The 16,885-nt window shown below is 43.3% G+C and overlaps 1 protein-coding gene across 5 annotated transcripts in view; it reads left to right on the forward strand.

Moving 5' to 3' along the window:
* Positions 1 to 16,885, forward strand: part of FGFR2 (fibroblast growth factor receptor 2) — a 175,635-nt gene that overhangs the window by 87,194 nt on the left and 71,556 nt on the right. For all 5 annotated transcript variants that reach the window (XM_068258018.1, XM_068258020.1, XM_068258017.1 and 2 more), the window contains one exon: positions 579 to 748. In XM_068258018.1, the coding sequence (XP_068114119.1) occupies positions 579 to 748 (170 nt within the window). The remainder of the gene's footprint in view (positions 1 to 578; positions 749 to 16,885) is intronic.

Below are 16,885 nucleotides of genomic sequence, written 5' to 3' on the forward strand. Positions count from 1 at the left end.
AAAATGCCCGTGCTTCGATCCCGGGCGGAGGATCGCGTCACGGATGACGCGATCGCTCCGCCCATGCCCTTAAATGGACTGCCGCCTCTGTGGGTGAGGCCGTCCTACAGGGCTCCACTTCCCCGCCGCCCCTGTGTAGTGGGCGGTCGGGAAGTGGTTAAGGGGAATAGTGGGAACATGTGGAAAAAAGTTTTTGAGAAAATAGATTTTAAATATTCAAAATGTTTTTTAAACTGCGTAAAAGCTGAATTTGGCAGGAAATTATGCGTAGTGATACAAAATTACGAATAGATTACGCAAAAAATCTATAGTTTCTAAATCGTAATTGCTTATGGCAGTAATTATGGCATTTTATGCAAAATTTTGAGTCATCGTAATTAGCAGACTACAGTTTTCACTAATCGGAAGATGCATTAGTAAATCGTGCTCTTTTTTTAGTCTGATCAAACAAATTTACCTTTAATTCAGTGTTTCTACGTTTTGTATATGGGGAGGAAAGTTTAGAGTTTTTATCAAGAGTTTTAGGATAGGAACAAGTTCATACCAAATTTTCAAACATGGTTTCCCTTTTTTAACAGAACCTCCTTTTTGGACAAACCCAGAGAAAATGGAGAAGCGGCTTCATGCCGTCCCGGCTGCTAACACTGTGAAGTTACGGTGCCCAGCCGGTGGGAATCCCACCCCAACGTTGAGGTGGCTGAAGAACAACAAAGAGTTCAAACAAGAACATCGGATTGGTGGCTATAAGGTAATGGAACTTCTTTAGCAGCAGTTCCTTATATTATTTCATGAATGCCTACTGTTTAGGCACACCGAATCCTGGACTTTAAAGGGACTCCGAGCAGTGCAGAAACTATGGAAAGATGCATATCATTTTAAAGCTCTCTTTCTCCTCTTTTCAATGATATATAAACCGCCACCCTACGCCTTTTAGTTTTTGCTATTTTCGCGATTGAAATTGCTGCGGCCGCGATTTCAATCGCAAAAATAGAGAAAACTAAAAGGCATAGGGCGACGATTTAGGTGTCGCCAGAAAGAGGAGAAAGAGAGCTTTAAAATGATATCCATCTTTCCATAGTTACTTGTGTTACACAGGACGACACTTTTACCCAGTGTCAGCAGCTCCATTCAGCAGAATGGAGCTGTTGACTTTAGGAAAAAGTCGCCCTGTGTAATACAAGTAACTATGGAAAGATGGATATCATTTTAAAGCTCTCTTTCTCCTCTTTCTGGCGACACCTAAATCGTCGCCCTACGCCTTTTAGTTTTCTCTATTTCCGCGATGCTGCAATTCAATCGCGAAAATAGCGAAAACTAAAAGGCGTAGGGCGGCGGTTTATATATCATTGGAAAGAGGAGAAAGAGAGCTTTAAAATTATATGCATCTTTCCATAGTTTCTGCACTGCTCGGAGTCCCTTAAAAGCCTCATTCACTACAGGGATCTGACTTGATCCTGCAAAGGTTTTGAGCTGAATTCTGTTCAGATGTTTTACTAGCCTGCAGGCTAGTGATGTCTTATGTTGCTATGGAGGAGGCCACGTGGTGCAACATACGATGAAGTGGCAAGGAGTGGGTGTGGTAAGTTGGAGAACAATGCCCTCAGCCTACTCTTTGCGGGTCTGATTTATAGCCGACCCATAGGGAGGGATCACGTGCTAGATTCTCCTTGCACTGGTTTTGATAAATCTGCCATATTCTGCTCTGAAGTTGTTGGTTTTTTTTTGTGTTCACATTAGTAGTGTTTCAGACATTGATAACATTCCCTAAAAATCTTTGAAAATGTCCTTGACCCTTTGGGATAAGTTTATTTGTTGTAAGTGCAAGAAAAAAAAATTGGAGCTTCTTAATTTGTAGGGATGGAATTTGTTGCAGCATAAGTAAATTCCATCCCAGAATGCCCAGCATGACCTCTGACCTGAAGTCAGCTGAAGAGCATGTTCACAAACTCCACCCCTACTGGTCAGCTGACTTCAGGTCAGTAGTCATGCTGAGCATTATGGGATGGAAGTTCACCACTGGTGAATCCATGCCACCACAAATTCCATCCCTGTTAATTTATCCTACTTTCTGTTGTCTGCCTTCACATTAAAGGGACACTTAAGTAAAAAAAAAAAAATGAGTTTTACTCACCTGGGGCTTCCAATAGCCCCCTGCAGCTGTCCGGTGCCCTCTCCGCCTCCCTCCGATCCTCCTGGCCCCACCGGCAGCCACTTCCTTTTTCGGTGACAGGAGCTGATAGGCTGGGGACGCGAGTGATTCTTCGCGTTCCTGGCCACAATAGCGCCATCTATGCTGCTATAGCATATATCATATACCATATAGCAACATAGAGGGTGCTAATGTGTCTGGGATTGCGAAGAATCACTCGCGTCCCCAGCCTGTCAGCTCCTGTCACCGAAACAGGAAGTGGCTGCCGGTGGGGCCAGGAGGATCGGAGGGAGACTGCGAGGGCACCGGAAAGCTGCAAAGGGGCTATTAGAAGCCCTAGGTGAGTAAAACTCATTTTTTTGTTTTACTTAAGTGTCCCTTTAACATCCTCCTCCTCCATACTGGCTTGCACACATCGCTTTAGGTTAGCACACATTTAAAGGGGAACTGTAGTAAAAGTAACATAATAAAATTGCTTGTTGTTTAAATAATCTGTAAATTAATATTGTAGTCAGAGTTTGCCCATTGTAAAATCTTTAATCTCCCTGATTTAGATTCTTAAATTTATCACTGGTGGTGACAGCTTTAGTTCTGCCAGGTGATCTGTAGGGAATGTTTGTTACTGAGGGCCCTTTTCCACTAGCAATCGCTAGCGTTCACGCTGAACGCTAGCGATTGCTGAATCGCAATTACCGCCGATTCCCCGACGTTCGCGGCCGCGATTTTGCTATGCTATGCACTGCATAGCAAAATCGCGGCAAAAGTCGCTCCGCGGCGCGATCGCGATCAAGTAAAAAACGAATCGCGGTAGTGGAAATTACCTACCGCGATTCCTATGTTAAAAAGCAAACCGTAGCGATTGTAAAATCACTAGCGGTTTGCGTTTTTGCGATTCAGCCAGCGCAAACGCGCTGGTGGAAAAGGACCCTGAGAGTTCTATGCTCAGAGGGAGATGCTGCTTGCTTGGCAGTTGGAAAAAAGCCATTATTTCCCACAATGCAATGAAGTTCACAGACTGCAAACTGTCAGGTCCATGGTCATTGACATCACATTGTGGGAGGGGTTTCACCACAATATCAGCCACCTCCCTAATGATCTATTTAACAAAAGGTTAAGATTTCTTGTGGGCAAGGGGGTATCGGCTACTGATTGGGATGAAGTTTAATCCTTGGTTAAAGTTCCCATTTAAAAATGCAGCATCCTGATATTCTGAATACAACTTTTACTCAGGGACCAGTACAGGGCTGACAATGAATTCTTAATTGTCATGTACAGCGGCATACCTATACAGAGAGAAGCCTGTTAGGCAAATACTTGCAGTTACTAGTCTGCTGACCTTTTACCCCAATTACCCCTTGGTTAAGTTTGCAGACCTAACCTTAGATGCAGCTGCTGTGCGGATAATACAGAAATGAGGGGTTTGGTTTTTGAACCACATGCACTAGCGCAATAATGTAGGTAAATGTTACTAATCTAAAGCCTCATTCAGCAAATTAACAGGCAATTTCGACCTGAATTGCAGTGCTGTTAATATATTTTCCATAATATTGAGATACTTGAATAAAGAGTCATTGTGCGGGGGTAATAAAAGGCACCAGGTGCAGGCCTGTTATCAGACCAAAACAGTAATTAACATGTGCAATTACCGTTAATAGCCCAAGTGGTTGGAGATATGATGCGTGTTTGGGTGTATTGGAACCTTGTCCTATCCTATTGCTAGAGTGGAGTAGTTTAGAGTAAATATTTTGCAAGCATTTTCTCGACTCCTTCCTTGTCATCCTGCTAGTTTAGCTGTTGAAGGTACGAGCAGTGCAGAAGTAGTCATAATACCACAAATGGCGACTTCCTTTTGACGTATTGTTTGAAAGCTCAGGAAGTGTTGTACCTAAAATGTTTTGTTGGTTGGGTAATCAGGATGTCCCAAAGGCAAAATAATCTCTGTTCTGAAGTGAGGTGTCCATGGCTCCTAGTAAAGATTAAATGGACATGGGTGAGTCCGGACCGTGGGATAGAGCAAAGATGGCAAAAAAATGTGATCTTATTTGTGAGACTAGCCTAGATGGCTCTGCTTCTGTACCCACTGGCCAAATACGGTAGTAATCGCTCTTGTCTTACAGCTCTAGAGCTCAATGATTACTAAGGACACTTATGTGCATAGAGTTTGTATATTGTTCCTTGGTTGCCATTGGTGTGCTCTGGCATACCCCCATATCCCAAAAACCTACCTAGCAAGTCATCTTGCTTCCTCAAGACTGCGGTGGACATGACCATTTCTGGGGACACTAGAGATCTCCTCTAATAACCTTCTTCTCGTCACAGCTGATGGCTAGCTTGATGCAGTACATAGATATAAGGCCTTACTCTCATGCCTCCAGGTCCAGATTTACATCACAGGAGCCTATAGGCACAGATCTACTGGCACCCTAGACTTCCCTCTCCATCAACCTACAAACCCCTGCCGAACCGCACCGCAAGTGGGCTGGCTGGCCCAGCTGTCACTTCTCCCTTACTTCCCTTGCCCGTCATAGGTAGCTACAGGTGCCCTTTAACATTAGGCAGCCAGAGGTACCCTCAGTATTAAGTATCTACAGGTACCCCTGACTGAAGAGAGACCTCATCAGTGGAATGCAGAGAGCAAGGTGAGTAACTCATTTGCTCTCTGCTCAGGACTCTGCATAGGGAAGGGAAGGAGGGAGGGAGGTGCTCGGGGAGGGTTCCACCTTTCCATCATCGGGACGGGCGCCTGTAGCCATACAGTGAATGTCCACACCCCATCTGTGTGTATCAAACTGTTCTTTTGGTACCCCTCAGCTGGTGGTGTCCTAGGCAACTGCCCTGTTATGACACAAAAATGACCCTGCTTTGGGGAACAGCCTGGACTTTTTGCCACTTGCCCAATGCTTCTTGATGGCTAATAAAGGGAATTTCTTTTTGCGTTCATACTCCACTAATAGTGGCAATGACCGTGGCACTCTCAGCTTTTGCCTTTGTTTTTTTGCCTGCCATGTAATGCCTCTTTGTGTCTGTACTATTTATCCCAATGCAAATCTATAGGTGCCTATTGGCCTGAACTGATGCTTGATAACAGTTCACTACTCATTGCCTAACTTTGCTTTCCTCACCATAAACGCAAACACTCTTAGGGTTAATTAATCATTGCACATATTGCTACCCTTAAATCACACCTGAAGTGAAGAGTATGGAAACTGACAAATGTGTTTCCCTTTAAATAATGCAGATTGCCTGTCTGTCCTGCGGATCCATTGCTTTTTATAGCAATAGCCATCGACCCTGAACAAGCATGCAGATCAGGTGGCCTGTCTGACTGGATGAGCTGCATGCTTGTTTCTGGTGGGGAATTCAGGCACCACTTCAGCCAAAGAGATCAGCAGGACTGCCAGACAACTACTGCAGTATTATAAAAAAAAATGGCTGCCTCCATATCCCTCTCACTTCAGGTTCTCTTTACATATCTGTGTCAACTATGTGGGTTAGGGCTGAATTGCTGAAAACTGCTTTCTGAGTGGTTAATATCGCATCTCCCCAATAAACAAACACATTTGATTACACAGAAGTCTTAATCTCCCTCTAGTGGTTAAATTACAGAACTAGAATTGTCCACAAATACAAACTGAGGCACATCAAAAATGTAACTCTAGACCTGCCTACTGATACAAGTGTAAAGTGATTCTATAGACAGAGAGTAGTCATCAGAGGATTTTGTTCTCTGTTGAGATGGGGGAACTCCTAAAGCTTAAGGGCGCTAATTTTCAAGTGCTGATTTTTCTGGAGAAAGTAAGGATCACCCAAGGTGTGTCTCCTGAACCCCATGGTTAAAGGATGGATCACAGCGAAAAAGTAAGCAGTTAAAATTTGACAGTACTGACAGGTTTTGGACTAGTCCATCTCCTCATGGGGATTCTTATGGTTTTCTTTGTTTTCAGAAGGCATTTCATTAATGACAGTTTAACTGCCAAAACAGTAAGATACTAGCCAACCTCCCTACTCACTTGTACGCTATTTTGTCAGTGAGACTTTTGAAATCAAAGAAAACGCTGAAACCCCCCCCCCCCCCCCATAAGGAGATGGACTAGTCCAAACCCTGTCTGCTCTGTCAGATTTTAGCTACTTACTTTTTCGCTGGACTGGTCCTTGCCAGTAGCTAGTCAAAGAGGGAGGGGGTGGAGCTTAGCTGAACTTTCGCTGACTAGTTAACTAACTGAATGTCTTTGTATTTCGGAGACTTTAAAGAAACTCCGACTAAGAATTGAACTTTATCTTAATCAGTAGCTGATACCCCCTTTTACATGAGAAATCTATTCCTTTTCACAAACAGACCATCAGGGGGCGCTGTATGGCTGATATTGTGGTGAAACCCCTCCCACAAGAAACTCTGAGTACGTACTCGTGGCAGTTTCCTGTCTGTGAGCCCTGCTGCATTGTGGAAAATAGCATGCAGCAGCTACATCACCTGCCAACAGTAAAAATGTCACCATGTAATAAATGTCAGAATGTAAATCAGGGATTTAAAAGATTTTACAATGGGCAAACACTGACTAAATCATTTATACATAATTATTCTAAAAATTAAGCACCTTTTTTATTAATTACATTTTCACTGGAGTTCCTCTTTAAGGGTTAGTATTTGTACATGCATGTTTTTATGGGTGGCATGGTGTTGTAGTGGATCGCACTCTCGCTTTGCAGCGCTTCGTCCCCGGGTCAAATCTGGGCCAGGACATTATCTGCATGGTGTTTGAATGTTCTCTCTCTACTAGGTTTCCTCCATGTACTCTGCTTTCATTTTACATCCCAGAAACCTACACATAAGTAAACTGGCTATAGGCTGATGGACATATGACTGTAGTAGGGAAAAGTTTGTGAGCCCCTCTAAGAGACAGAAAACCAGTGAAATAACATTTTGCTGCAGTGCACTGGAGGACAGAGGTGACACAATGGGAAGGGCAGAGGTAGCACAGAGGGGCCACCTTGTTTGTTAACCCTAAAACACACCTAGAAGTACAGTTAAAATTGCCTTTCAGTAAAACATTTTAAAGTGGACCTGAACTTTTGCACAGGACAGAAGGAAAACATAGACAAATGTATGTATTTAGAGAGTTTAGCCTGTCTAATCCCACCTCATCTGGGACTAATCAAAAGTTGTAATTTGATCTCTCAGCTGTCAGCTGGCTGCCTTGGCAGAGCAGCTAATTTGTAAACACGGGATGTTAACCCTATGTCTGCTTCCATGAAAGCAGAAAGTAGACACATTGCAGATTATTTCAGGATTTGTATCAGCTGTAATAAAGACATGTTTTACTTTAAAGGTTATTATGCTGTTGCTTATCTTTTAGAGCAGAGAGGAAGTTCGCTTTAATAATGGCTCGCTGAAAATACACTATATAGTTTTTAGGCATCATTTGTGATTTGAATGCAGGTCAGTGATGGAGAATTAACTCCAGTGCTACTTTCTTTGCTTGGCTTTTCATGTGCTGCAGGCTGTGTGCGGTACATGTCTGTGCTTATGTGCCTCAGTGTAGGAGTATGTATGCGCTCATACGTGATCTCTCTGTCTGCAGCGTGTTGGTACTTGCGGTGGTGCCTCTGAGTGAGGTTTCACTGCAGATTTTTATGGCAGTATGTAAGTGCTGATTCCCCCCCCCCCCCCCCCCCCCCTGTCTGCCTGCAGTGTGTATGCTAGCACTCCTGGGCGTGCGCTCAACAGCTGTTGTGTGTGTTTTCTCTTGTGTAAATTACTGTGTTGGACATGTTGCTTTTCCTTGCTTGCTGTTTAATGTGTGCACACATCTACCTCTGCATTGTGTATTGTTTTTTTTATACACATATACACAGTTGGAAGGCAGATCAGACATGCCATTTATCATTGTTATTTCTCCAACTCACTTCTTAGTATAAACACCACATTGAATTGTACTGTGCCTGCTACTTCTCAGCCATGCAGACGATATTCCAGGCATGTCGAGCTACAGAAGCGCTCTCTCTCCTCATAGGTTTGTGTGATGCCTCAGAGAGGATTGTTAGAACTGGGATTAAAAAGGATTTCTATTAAAGTGGTATGAAGCTCAGCATTTCCTCTTTGCTCTGAAATATTATTTACAGCATAAAATCTACTACCACAACAAACAATTGTAGCAGAACAGCATTCAAACAGTTGAACACAGCACTTTATTCTTCCGTGGAAAGGTCCTTGCTTCAGTGAGCAGCTTCTGGCTGCATCTGAAGGGGTGGTAACATTATCTTTTTTTTTATATTCCTTTGTCGGAGACATTTAGTAAACATTAGCAAACTGCTGAAGCTGAGCTGTACTGAGCTGAGAGGCAGAAAGAGCTGAGAAGTGATCACTAGATAGATTGTCACATATAAATACAACAGCTATGCAATAAAATGCATTGGCAGCTTCCAGAGCAGATAAACTGTACTTTGGGAATTTGTAATTTGTAAACAGATGATAATACTTGTGCACAAAAGCAAATTTGATAACTGTATGGGTAATAAAAAGTAGGAAAACACCATTTTAAGTGAATGTTACATCAGCGTTGTATCTCTCTTAAAGCAGAACTCTGGAGAGTAAAATGAAAATTGGCTGTGGGAAGTAAAAGTGCAGTTTGCCCCTCCAGGAAGTCTCCCGCTGGTCCCCTGTGCTCCTCTTCCTCCTATCCAGGTGCATGGTTTCCCCCAGTGTCACTGTCCCAATGGTGAAGTATCCAAAACTCCTCCTACCAGGATGGCTGCTATTCCCGCGCTTTCTGGCCCGTGGCACTGTTGGGTTGACAGTCACTTCCCAATCAGGTGTGCAGAGTCCGGGGGGCGTAACTACAAATCATGCGTTCCCCCAGAAAAAGTGTCACCCCCAATGTTCAAACCCTTTTCCTTGCTTATTCCTGGTGACCCAGAAATCCGGCCCTGCCCATACCTATTCCAACCCCCCTTCCCCTATTCCTATTCCCCATATAGACATGTCTGCACAGCCTCGGCCATGCAGTATCTCCTGAGGGATCGGGTCCCTTAGATTTTGGATTGTGATTCACTTTAAGTACTGAATACTGAAATGTGGATCCTGTGGTCTAGCTATATTAGAAGTGCTGAAAGTGTAAATTCATACATACCCTTAGAAACTGCGTTCTGTGGCATATCGTCATGTTAAATCGCCTATGCTGATGAACCCTTACACACATCTATGGACATAAAGGCCACACTTGAATACAGTTGTTCCTTCCAGTCGGGCTGTGTGTATTTTCGGCCCACTCTATATTTACTCGTATTTGTGCACTGAAAGCCTATAGCACACCTGTGATCACAAGTCCAGCATTCTCCTTGCCCCTCCCAAAAAATAAACTTACGTTGACTAAGGCAGGCAGGTTTAACATTAACAGGCCGCTGTTCCCACATCTGCTGGCCTAGATAAGTTGTTCCCGCCACAGCCCTATCTACACGGGCTGATGCGAGTAAATAGAAGAGTGAGCAAACAGTTCAATCGCTGGGAATTGGCTGAGTACACAGCTCTGATTGTAGGTGGAATGGCTGCAGTAGAATGAAGGGCGAGTGCTCTGGAATTCAGCTGACCAGGGAAGACTTGTGTAGCCTTGAACCTACAATTCTGTCTGACGCCCAGCAGTATCTTATACATACAGTGGTTTGCAAAAGTATTTGGCCCCCTTGAAGTTTTCCACATTTTGTCGTATTACTGCCACAAACATGAATCAATTTTATTGGAATTCCAAGTGAAAGACCAATACAAAGTGCTGTACACGTGAGAAGTGGAACGGAAATCATACATGATTCCAAACATTTTTTTCAAATAACTGCAAAGTGGGGTGTGCATAATTATTCAGCCCCCTTTGGTCTGAGTGCAGTCAGTTGCCCATAAACATTGCCTGATGACTGCTAATGACTAGAGTGCACCTGTGTGTAATCTAATGTCAGTACAAATACAGCTGCTCTGTGACGGCCTCAGAGGTTGTCTAAGAGAATCTTGGAAGCAACAACACCATGAAGTCCAAAGAACACACCAGACAGGTCAGGGATAAAGTTATTGAGAAATTTAAAGCAGGTTTAGGCTACAAAAAGATTTCCAAAGCCTTGAACATCCCACGGAGCACTGTTCAAGCGATCACTCAGAAATGGAAGTTCACAACTGTAAACCTAGCAAGACAAGGCCGTCCACCTAAACTCACAGGCCGAACAAGGAGAGTGCTGATCAGAAATGCAGTCGAGGCCCATGGTGACTCTGGACGAGCTGCAGAGATCTACAGCTCAGGTGGGGGAATCTGTCCATAGGACAACTATTAGTTGTGCACTGCACAAAGTTGGCCTTTATGGAAGAGTGGCAAGAAGAAAGCCATTGTTAACAGAAAAGCATAAGAAGTCCCGTTTGCAGTTTGCCACAAGCCATTTGGGGACACAGCAAACATATGGAAGAAGGTGCTCTGGTCAGATGAGACCAAAATGGAACTTTTGGGCCAAAATGCAAAACTCTATGTGTGGCGGAAAACTAACACTGCACATCACTCTGAACACACCATCCCCACTGTCAAATATGGTGGTGGTGGCAGCATCAGGTCCCGGAGGTTGCTTCTCTTCAGCAGGGACAGGGAAGCTGGTCAGAGTTGATGGGAAGATGGATGGAGCCAAATACAGGGCAATCTTGGAAGAAAACCTCTTGGAGTCTGCAAAAGACTTGAGACTGGGGCGGAGGTTCACCTTCCAGCAGGACAACGACCCTAAACATAAAGCCAGGGCAACAATGGAATGGTTTATAACAAAACATATCCATGTGTTAGAATGGCCCAGTCAAAGTCCAGATCTAAATCCAATCGAGGCTCTGTGGCAAGATCTGAAAACTGCTGTTCACAAACGCTGTCCATCTAATCTGACTGAGCTGGAGCTGTTTTGCAAAGAAGAATGGGCAAGGATTTCAGGCTCTAGATGTGCAAAGCTGGTGCCCCTACAGGTGCCACTTAGTATTAGGTAGCCAGAAGTACCCTCTATATTAAGTAGCTAGAGGTTCCCCTATGTATTTGGTGGTTAGAGGAACCTCAGTTTTAAGTAGCTAAAGGCGCCCCTGAATAAAGGAAGATCTCATCAGTGGAATGCCAAAAGCAGGTGAGTGACCTCTCATTTACACTCTCATCAGGACTCTGCATAGGGAAGGAGGGTGGGAGGCGCTCGGGGGGGGGGATTGAACCGCCTTTCCATCATCAGGCGCCTGTAGGCATGTGCCTACAGTGCCTTATGTTAAATCCGGCCCTGGGCATGGTTGTTAGCACTCTCGCCTTGCAGCGCTGGGTCCCCGGCTCAAATCGAAGCCAGGGCACTACCTGCACAGAATTTATATGTTCTTCCTATGTCTGTGTCTCCAGTTTCCTCCCACATCCCAAAAACATACAGATAAGTTAATTGGCTTCCCCCTAAATTGGCCCTAGACTACAATCCATACACTGCACAATGCATACACAGACCTATGACTATGGTAGGGATTAAATTGTGACCATATACTCTGTACAGCGCTGCGGAAGATGTCAGCGCTATACTAACTGTATTCAAAGCAATGTAAAGATCCAGTCATTAGGTTCATTGGATGTTGTAGGGAAGGGTAATGACTGCAGGCTGTAAGGGCTGGGACCCACTGCAAATTTTTTTACTATGTTGATCTTGTCTTGATGCAACGTTATGAAAAATTTGTATGCAAATTTATGCAGCTTGAAAATTAACCAATTAAATCCTCCTGAGGTAACATTTGATTGGTCCATTTTCAAACTGCATAAATTTGCATACAAACGTTGCAAAATGGCTGCAAAATCGTTTTTGTACAGAGATTGAAGCGATGTTGCAGGGATCCTATGCTTTATATTGCAGCTCAAATACTTCAAAAATGCTGCAGGACCCCTGATTGTGATTTGGGAAAATCACAATCGCTCCTTTTTAAACACCTCCATTAACTTTCCTTAGCCTAGTGCTTTTTGAATCCCCTCCGATTCCAAAGTGCAGCTGAAACTGTTCTGTGGGGCCCAGTACAAAAAATGCAGAATTTGGTGTTAGCTGACTTCGGTATTAGCAGCAGGTGGCTGGGAATTCTGTATCAGTCTCTCTACACGAGGCAAGCACTCAACCTCTTTATGCACTGATGGCGAAAGACATTTGGATAGTGCCCAATGGGAAGAAATAATTCCTATTCACCAGTCTTTTAGGGCTGGTGCACACCAAAACCCGCTAGCAGATCCGCAAAATGCTAGCAGATTTTGAAACGCTTTTTCTTCTTTTTCTGTAGCGTTTCAGCTAGCGTTTTGCGGTTTTGTCTAGCGGTTTTGGTGTAGTAGATTTCCTGTATTGTTACAGTAAAGCTGTTACTGAACAGCTACTGTAACAAAAACCGCCTGGCAAACCGCTCTGAAGTGCCGTTTTTCAGAGCGGTTTGCGTTTTTCCTATACTTAACATTGAGGCAGAAACGCATCCGCAATCCAAAAAATGCCTCACCCAGGCATTTTTCGTTTCTGCAAAACGCCTCCCGCTCTGGTGTGCACCACCCCATTGAGATACATTGACCAAGCAGATCCGCAGCCGCAAGCGGATCTGAAAACGCCCAAAAAGCCGCTCGGTGTGCACCAGCCCTTACTGTGTGTTTTCACTTAGCCACCTACCAAGTTTTAAAGTGGTCCTGAACTCTTGCACAAGACACAAGGAAAACCGAGAGAAATGCACCCTGCGTGTTTTTAGAGAGAAGAGCCTGTCTAATTCCCCCTCATCTTAAAGTAATCACAAGTGTAATTTGATCTCTTAGCTGTATCAACACAGACATTTGTGAGCCCGTGGCAGGCACAGCTAAAATGTAAACACAGGATGTTAACCCTTTGTCTGCCTCCATGAAACCAGGAAGTAGACACACTGCAGATTTACTGCAGGAGTTCTCTAAGATGTAACAAAGAAATGTTTTTTTTCTTTAAAGGTTATTATGCTGTTGCTCATCCTTTTAGAGCAGAGAGGCGAAGTTCTGAGTTCAGGCACGCTTTAAGTGAGATTTAAAGAGAATCTGTACCCTAAAATTCTTACAATAAAAAGCATACCAATCTATCCATTATGTTCTCCTGGGCCCCTCAGTGCTGTTTCTGCCACTCTCTGTTGCAAACCTGGCTTGTAATTGCCAGTTTTAGGCAGTGTTTACAAACAAACTAAGCAGCTTGTGATAGGCTCACATAAGCAGAGTGTGTGAGTCATACAGAGCCTGCAGGGGGCCTGGAGAGGGTGTGTATCGCTTCTATCCAATCACAAGCAGCCCTGCACATTCCAGTCTGACTGCCTCAGCCAACAGACCCCACAGAGGAGAGAAGATTAGATCATATAACAGAGATAATACAGTCACTGTGCGAGTAGGAAAGGCTGCAGTAAGCCAGACCACATTAGAACAGGGCTAGGAACTTATAGGATAGAAGAAATAAGGATGAAAATTTTGTTACAAAGTCTCTTTAAGGTTTTTATTTTTTTTTATTTTTTATTATTGTGGGCTATGTAACGCTGAAAGAGGTGGTCAGAAAATTCGTACAGCGCATAGTCTAAAAATACATTGACATACACAGAACATCAGAACATTTATATTGCGCTTTTCTCCTGGCGGTCTCAAAGTGTATCAGGGCTGCAGCCACTCTGGGCGCACTCAATGGGCGACCAGGCTCATTAGGGAGCCTTGCCCAGAAACTCCTTACTGTTTTATGTATTGACTTGGGCTAGGATTCAAACCCTGGTCAAAGGCTCACATTCCAAAATATACATTTAATCTTTTTAATAATGAAGTTACAAATGAAAGAGATTGCTGACTGCATGGTCTGACAGATTACCAGTAGGAGGGGGAGGCCCTCAAATCTGTATATGAAAATGCAGTATGTCCTGGGGAGGAGATGATATGAAAAACATGTCAGACACATTTTAGGTGAGACTTGTGTTATCACCAGAGGAAAAAAATACTTAGAAAAAACATTGTTTTGAGAGTCAGGATTAAACGAGATCACTGATGATTGACAGCAAATGGCAGTAAAAGGTTTAATGGGGAGGTAGAGGCTGCTCTGGGAATTAAAACACTTGTCATGTGGACTGTCAGGGCACGCAGGCCTCCAGCCCACTAGGGCGATTTGGTTTCTTGATTCCTGCATGCCTGGGCGACACAGGTGGATTTATTTTGAGTGACCCTTTAGCTAGAGATTAGCAAAGAAGCTCTGGAATGCAATTTTACCCTGGAATATTACTGACGCTCAGCTGAAGGTTTAATCTTCTAAGCACTTGTACCCTCACAGTAATCTGTTTCATTACTCCCCACTGATGTCTGCAGCCTGTTCTGGTGCCGAGGAGACACTCTAACAGGTTTTGATGAATTGCCCTTAACTGCTATAGGAATGAACACTGAAATTCTTAGATAAAACTAAACCTAGTCCTGTCTTGAAGTCAGGCTGCGATCATGTCCTAGATGTATAAAAAAGTATCAGTGGGTTTAAATGGACCTTTTACTGACAAATTATGAAAGCTGCTATTGTGGAGTGCCTTCTAAAAATATATATAAAAAATATGCTTGCATGTCATAGGTATTTTTGATCTCACATATTTGCGATTTGAGTGCCCAGTCTCAGAGTACCACCTGTGTCTTGCTTTCATCTGTCACACAAGGTATTCTTCCTGTGTAATTTAACTTACGTCAGGTTAATCTCCACTCTCCCTGCAATGCTTGTCATGTGACTGCAGAATGCCAGTAACTGTTTTCTCAGCAGCATTAACATTAAGCACCCCCTTCCCCCTCAACTTCTCCAACTCACAGAAACAAAAAAAAATTGTTTCCTTAATTGAATTAATGTAAACTGCTCTGATTTTTTTGGATGACCCTTGTGTATATGTAAATAAATATTATTATTATTGATTTATATAGCGCCAACATATTCGGTAGCTCTGTACAGAATAAGAAATAAAACATGGGGTACATAGTAATACAGACAATGGTATACTCATAATATACGCACTGGTACATAATCCATAATTGGTAGACCGAAGGTGGCTGGTAACTATATAATTCGGCAAATGATCGTTTACCTACGATAATTCAGAAATGATCATTTGGGACCACTAACGGACGAAAATCTCCTAACCAATACGATATATATTACAATCAGATTAAATTGGATTGGTAAGGCGATTTTTGTCCGTTTGTGATTCAAACCAATAATATCCGATCATTCACACGAATAATTGCTTGTGAAAGATTGTTCGCCAAATTGTATCGTTAGTGGCCACCTCTAGTAATTACAGATACAATTGTAACGTGATAATCAAAATATATAGCAAATTACAATATGCAAAAGAATGAGCCCTTGCAAGCTTACAATGTGTGTATGTATAAAATATATTTATTTATTCTATTCCTATGTACATCCAAAGATAATGCCTAGCAGCTATTATGGCTGACAGGATATGATGGAGATAGGACTTTCACTTTTTTTAAATTCTTTTTATGTAAGTGTATTATTCATTATTCTTTTATTTTTACTTCTTAATGTAAACAAATTAAGAAGCACTTTTTCAGTTTTTTTTGTTTTCTACGGATTAGTCATAAAAAAAAAGGTAAATCTAGACTAAACTTTGGTTGTTGTTTAGATGTCAGATGGAGATGGCAGCCTGGATTACACAGGACAGTTGTGAGATTCCTGAGCAGGCATGATGAGCCGATGCATAGTCTGGATTCCCCTGATCACAACAGTCCCTCATCACCCTAAAATGATTTCACAATATGAGCTGCTGACAGAGCAGAGGTCTCCGCTGAATAGGACTTTGTGTGCTCTGAAAGGAGGCCCGTTATTCCATTAAAATAAAGCGATACCTGTTCTCCCTTCCCCCACCCCAGGCCATCAGCAGCTCCCAGCAGCTCTCTCCCCTCTCATGCATTCCTGTGACTCCAGGCCTCCGCAATGCTTCCCTCATAGATAGACATTCCCCCGGCCCGTAATTATATTTGGGACAAGTAATGGGCACCACATTTTTCTATAGAGCTAAAGAATCCATAAGAGAGAGAGATGGAGATTGTCTATGCAGAATGGAGACTTGGACCCGTCAGAGCGTACATTTGAATACGGCGCTGGTAGACTTGGGCGCAGGATCCAGCTGTTAAATGGCTGGTCCTGCTTCTGCACAAGTCCGGGGCGTTTTAATTACTATTCCCCCTCCAGGCCGACATGGATAGTGGGGGAATGAAATAATTCGGCTTCCAGCGATTGCTGGAGGCCGAATTATTGTGTTTTTTAAACAACTTCGGCTCCGTCTTCTGACGGAGCCGACCTTCCTCACTGAGCGCCGCTATAGACTGATTCCCATTACAGTCTATGGCGGCGCTGGCTGCGCCCAAAGCTAGCAGCGCTGAAAAGCACTGCTCCGCCGTCAGAGCCACAGGAGAGTACAGAGCTTTGTAGATGGTTGTAGTCTTATTCACTGCTATATGCAAGCATAGGAAAATCTGCTATCCTTATACAAGCCAGTCCTGCACAAATCTCAAACTTCACTTGAGATTTCTTCTTATTGTTCTTGTGGTTTTTTTTTTTTTTTTTTATAATTACTAACAAAATGTGCAGCCATGTCAAGTGAATGTTTTTTTAAAGAAATTCCAATTTCAGAAGCTAGAATAGAATCATTATGGCTGCCTTGTCTATGCCCTGCCTGTTAAACTTCACACTGCTAAGTTAGGCCTCATA

This window comes from Hyperolius riggenbachi, chromosome 10 (genome assembly GCF_040937935.1).
Source record: "Hyperolius riggenbachi isolate aHypRig1 chromosome 10, aHypRig1.pri, whole genome shotgun sequence".
NCBI lineage: Eukaryota > Metazoa > Chordata > Amphibia > Anura > Hyperoliidae > Hyperolius > Hyperolius riggenbachi.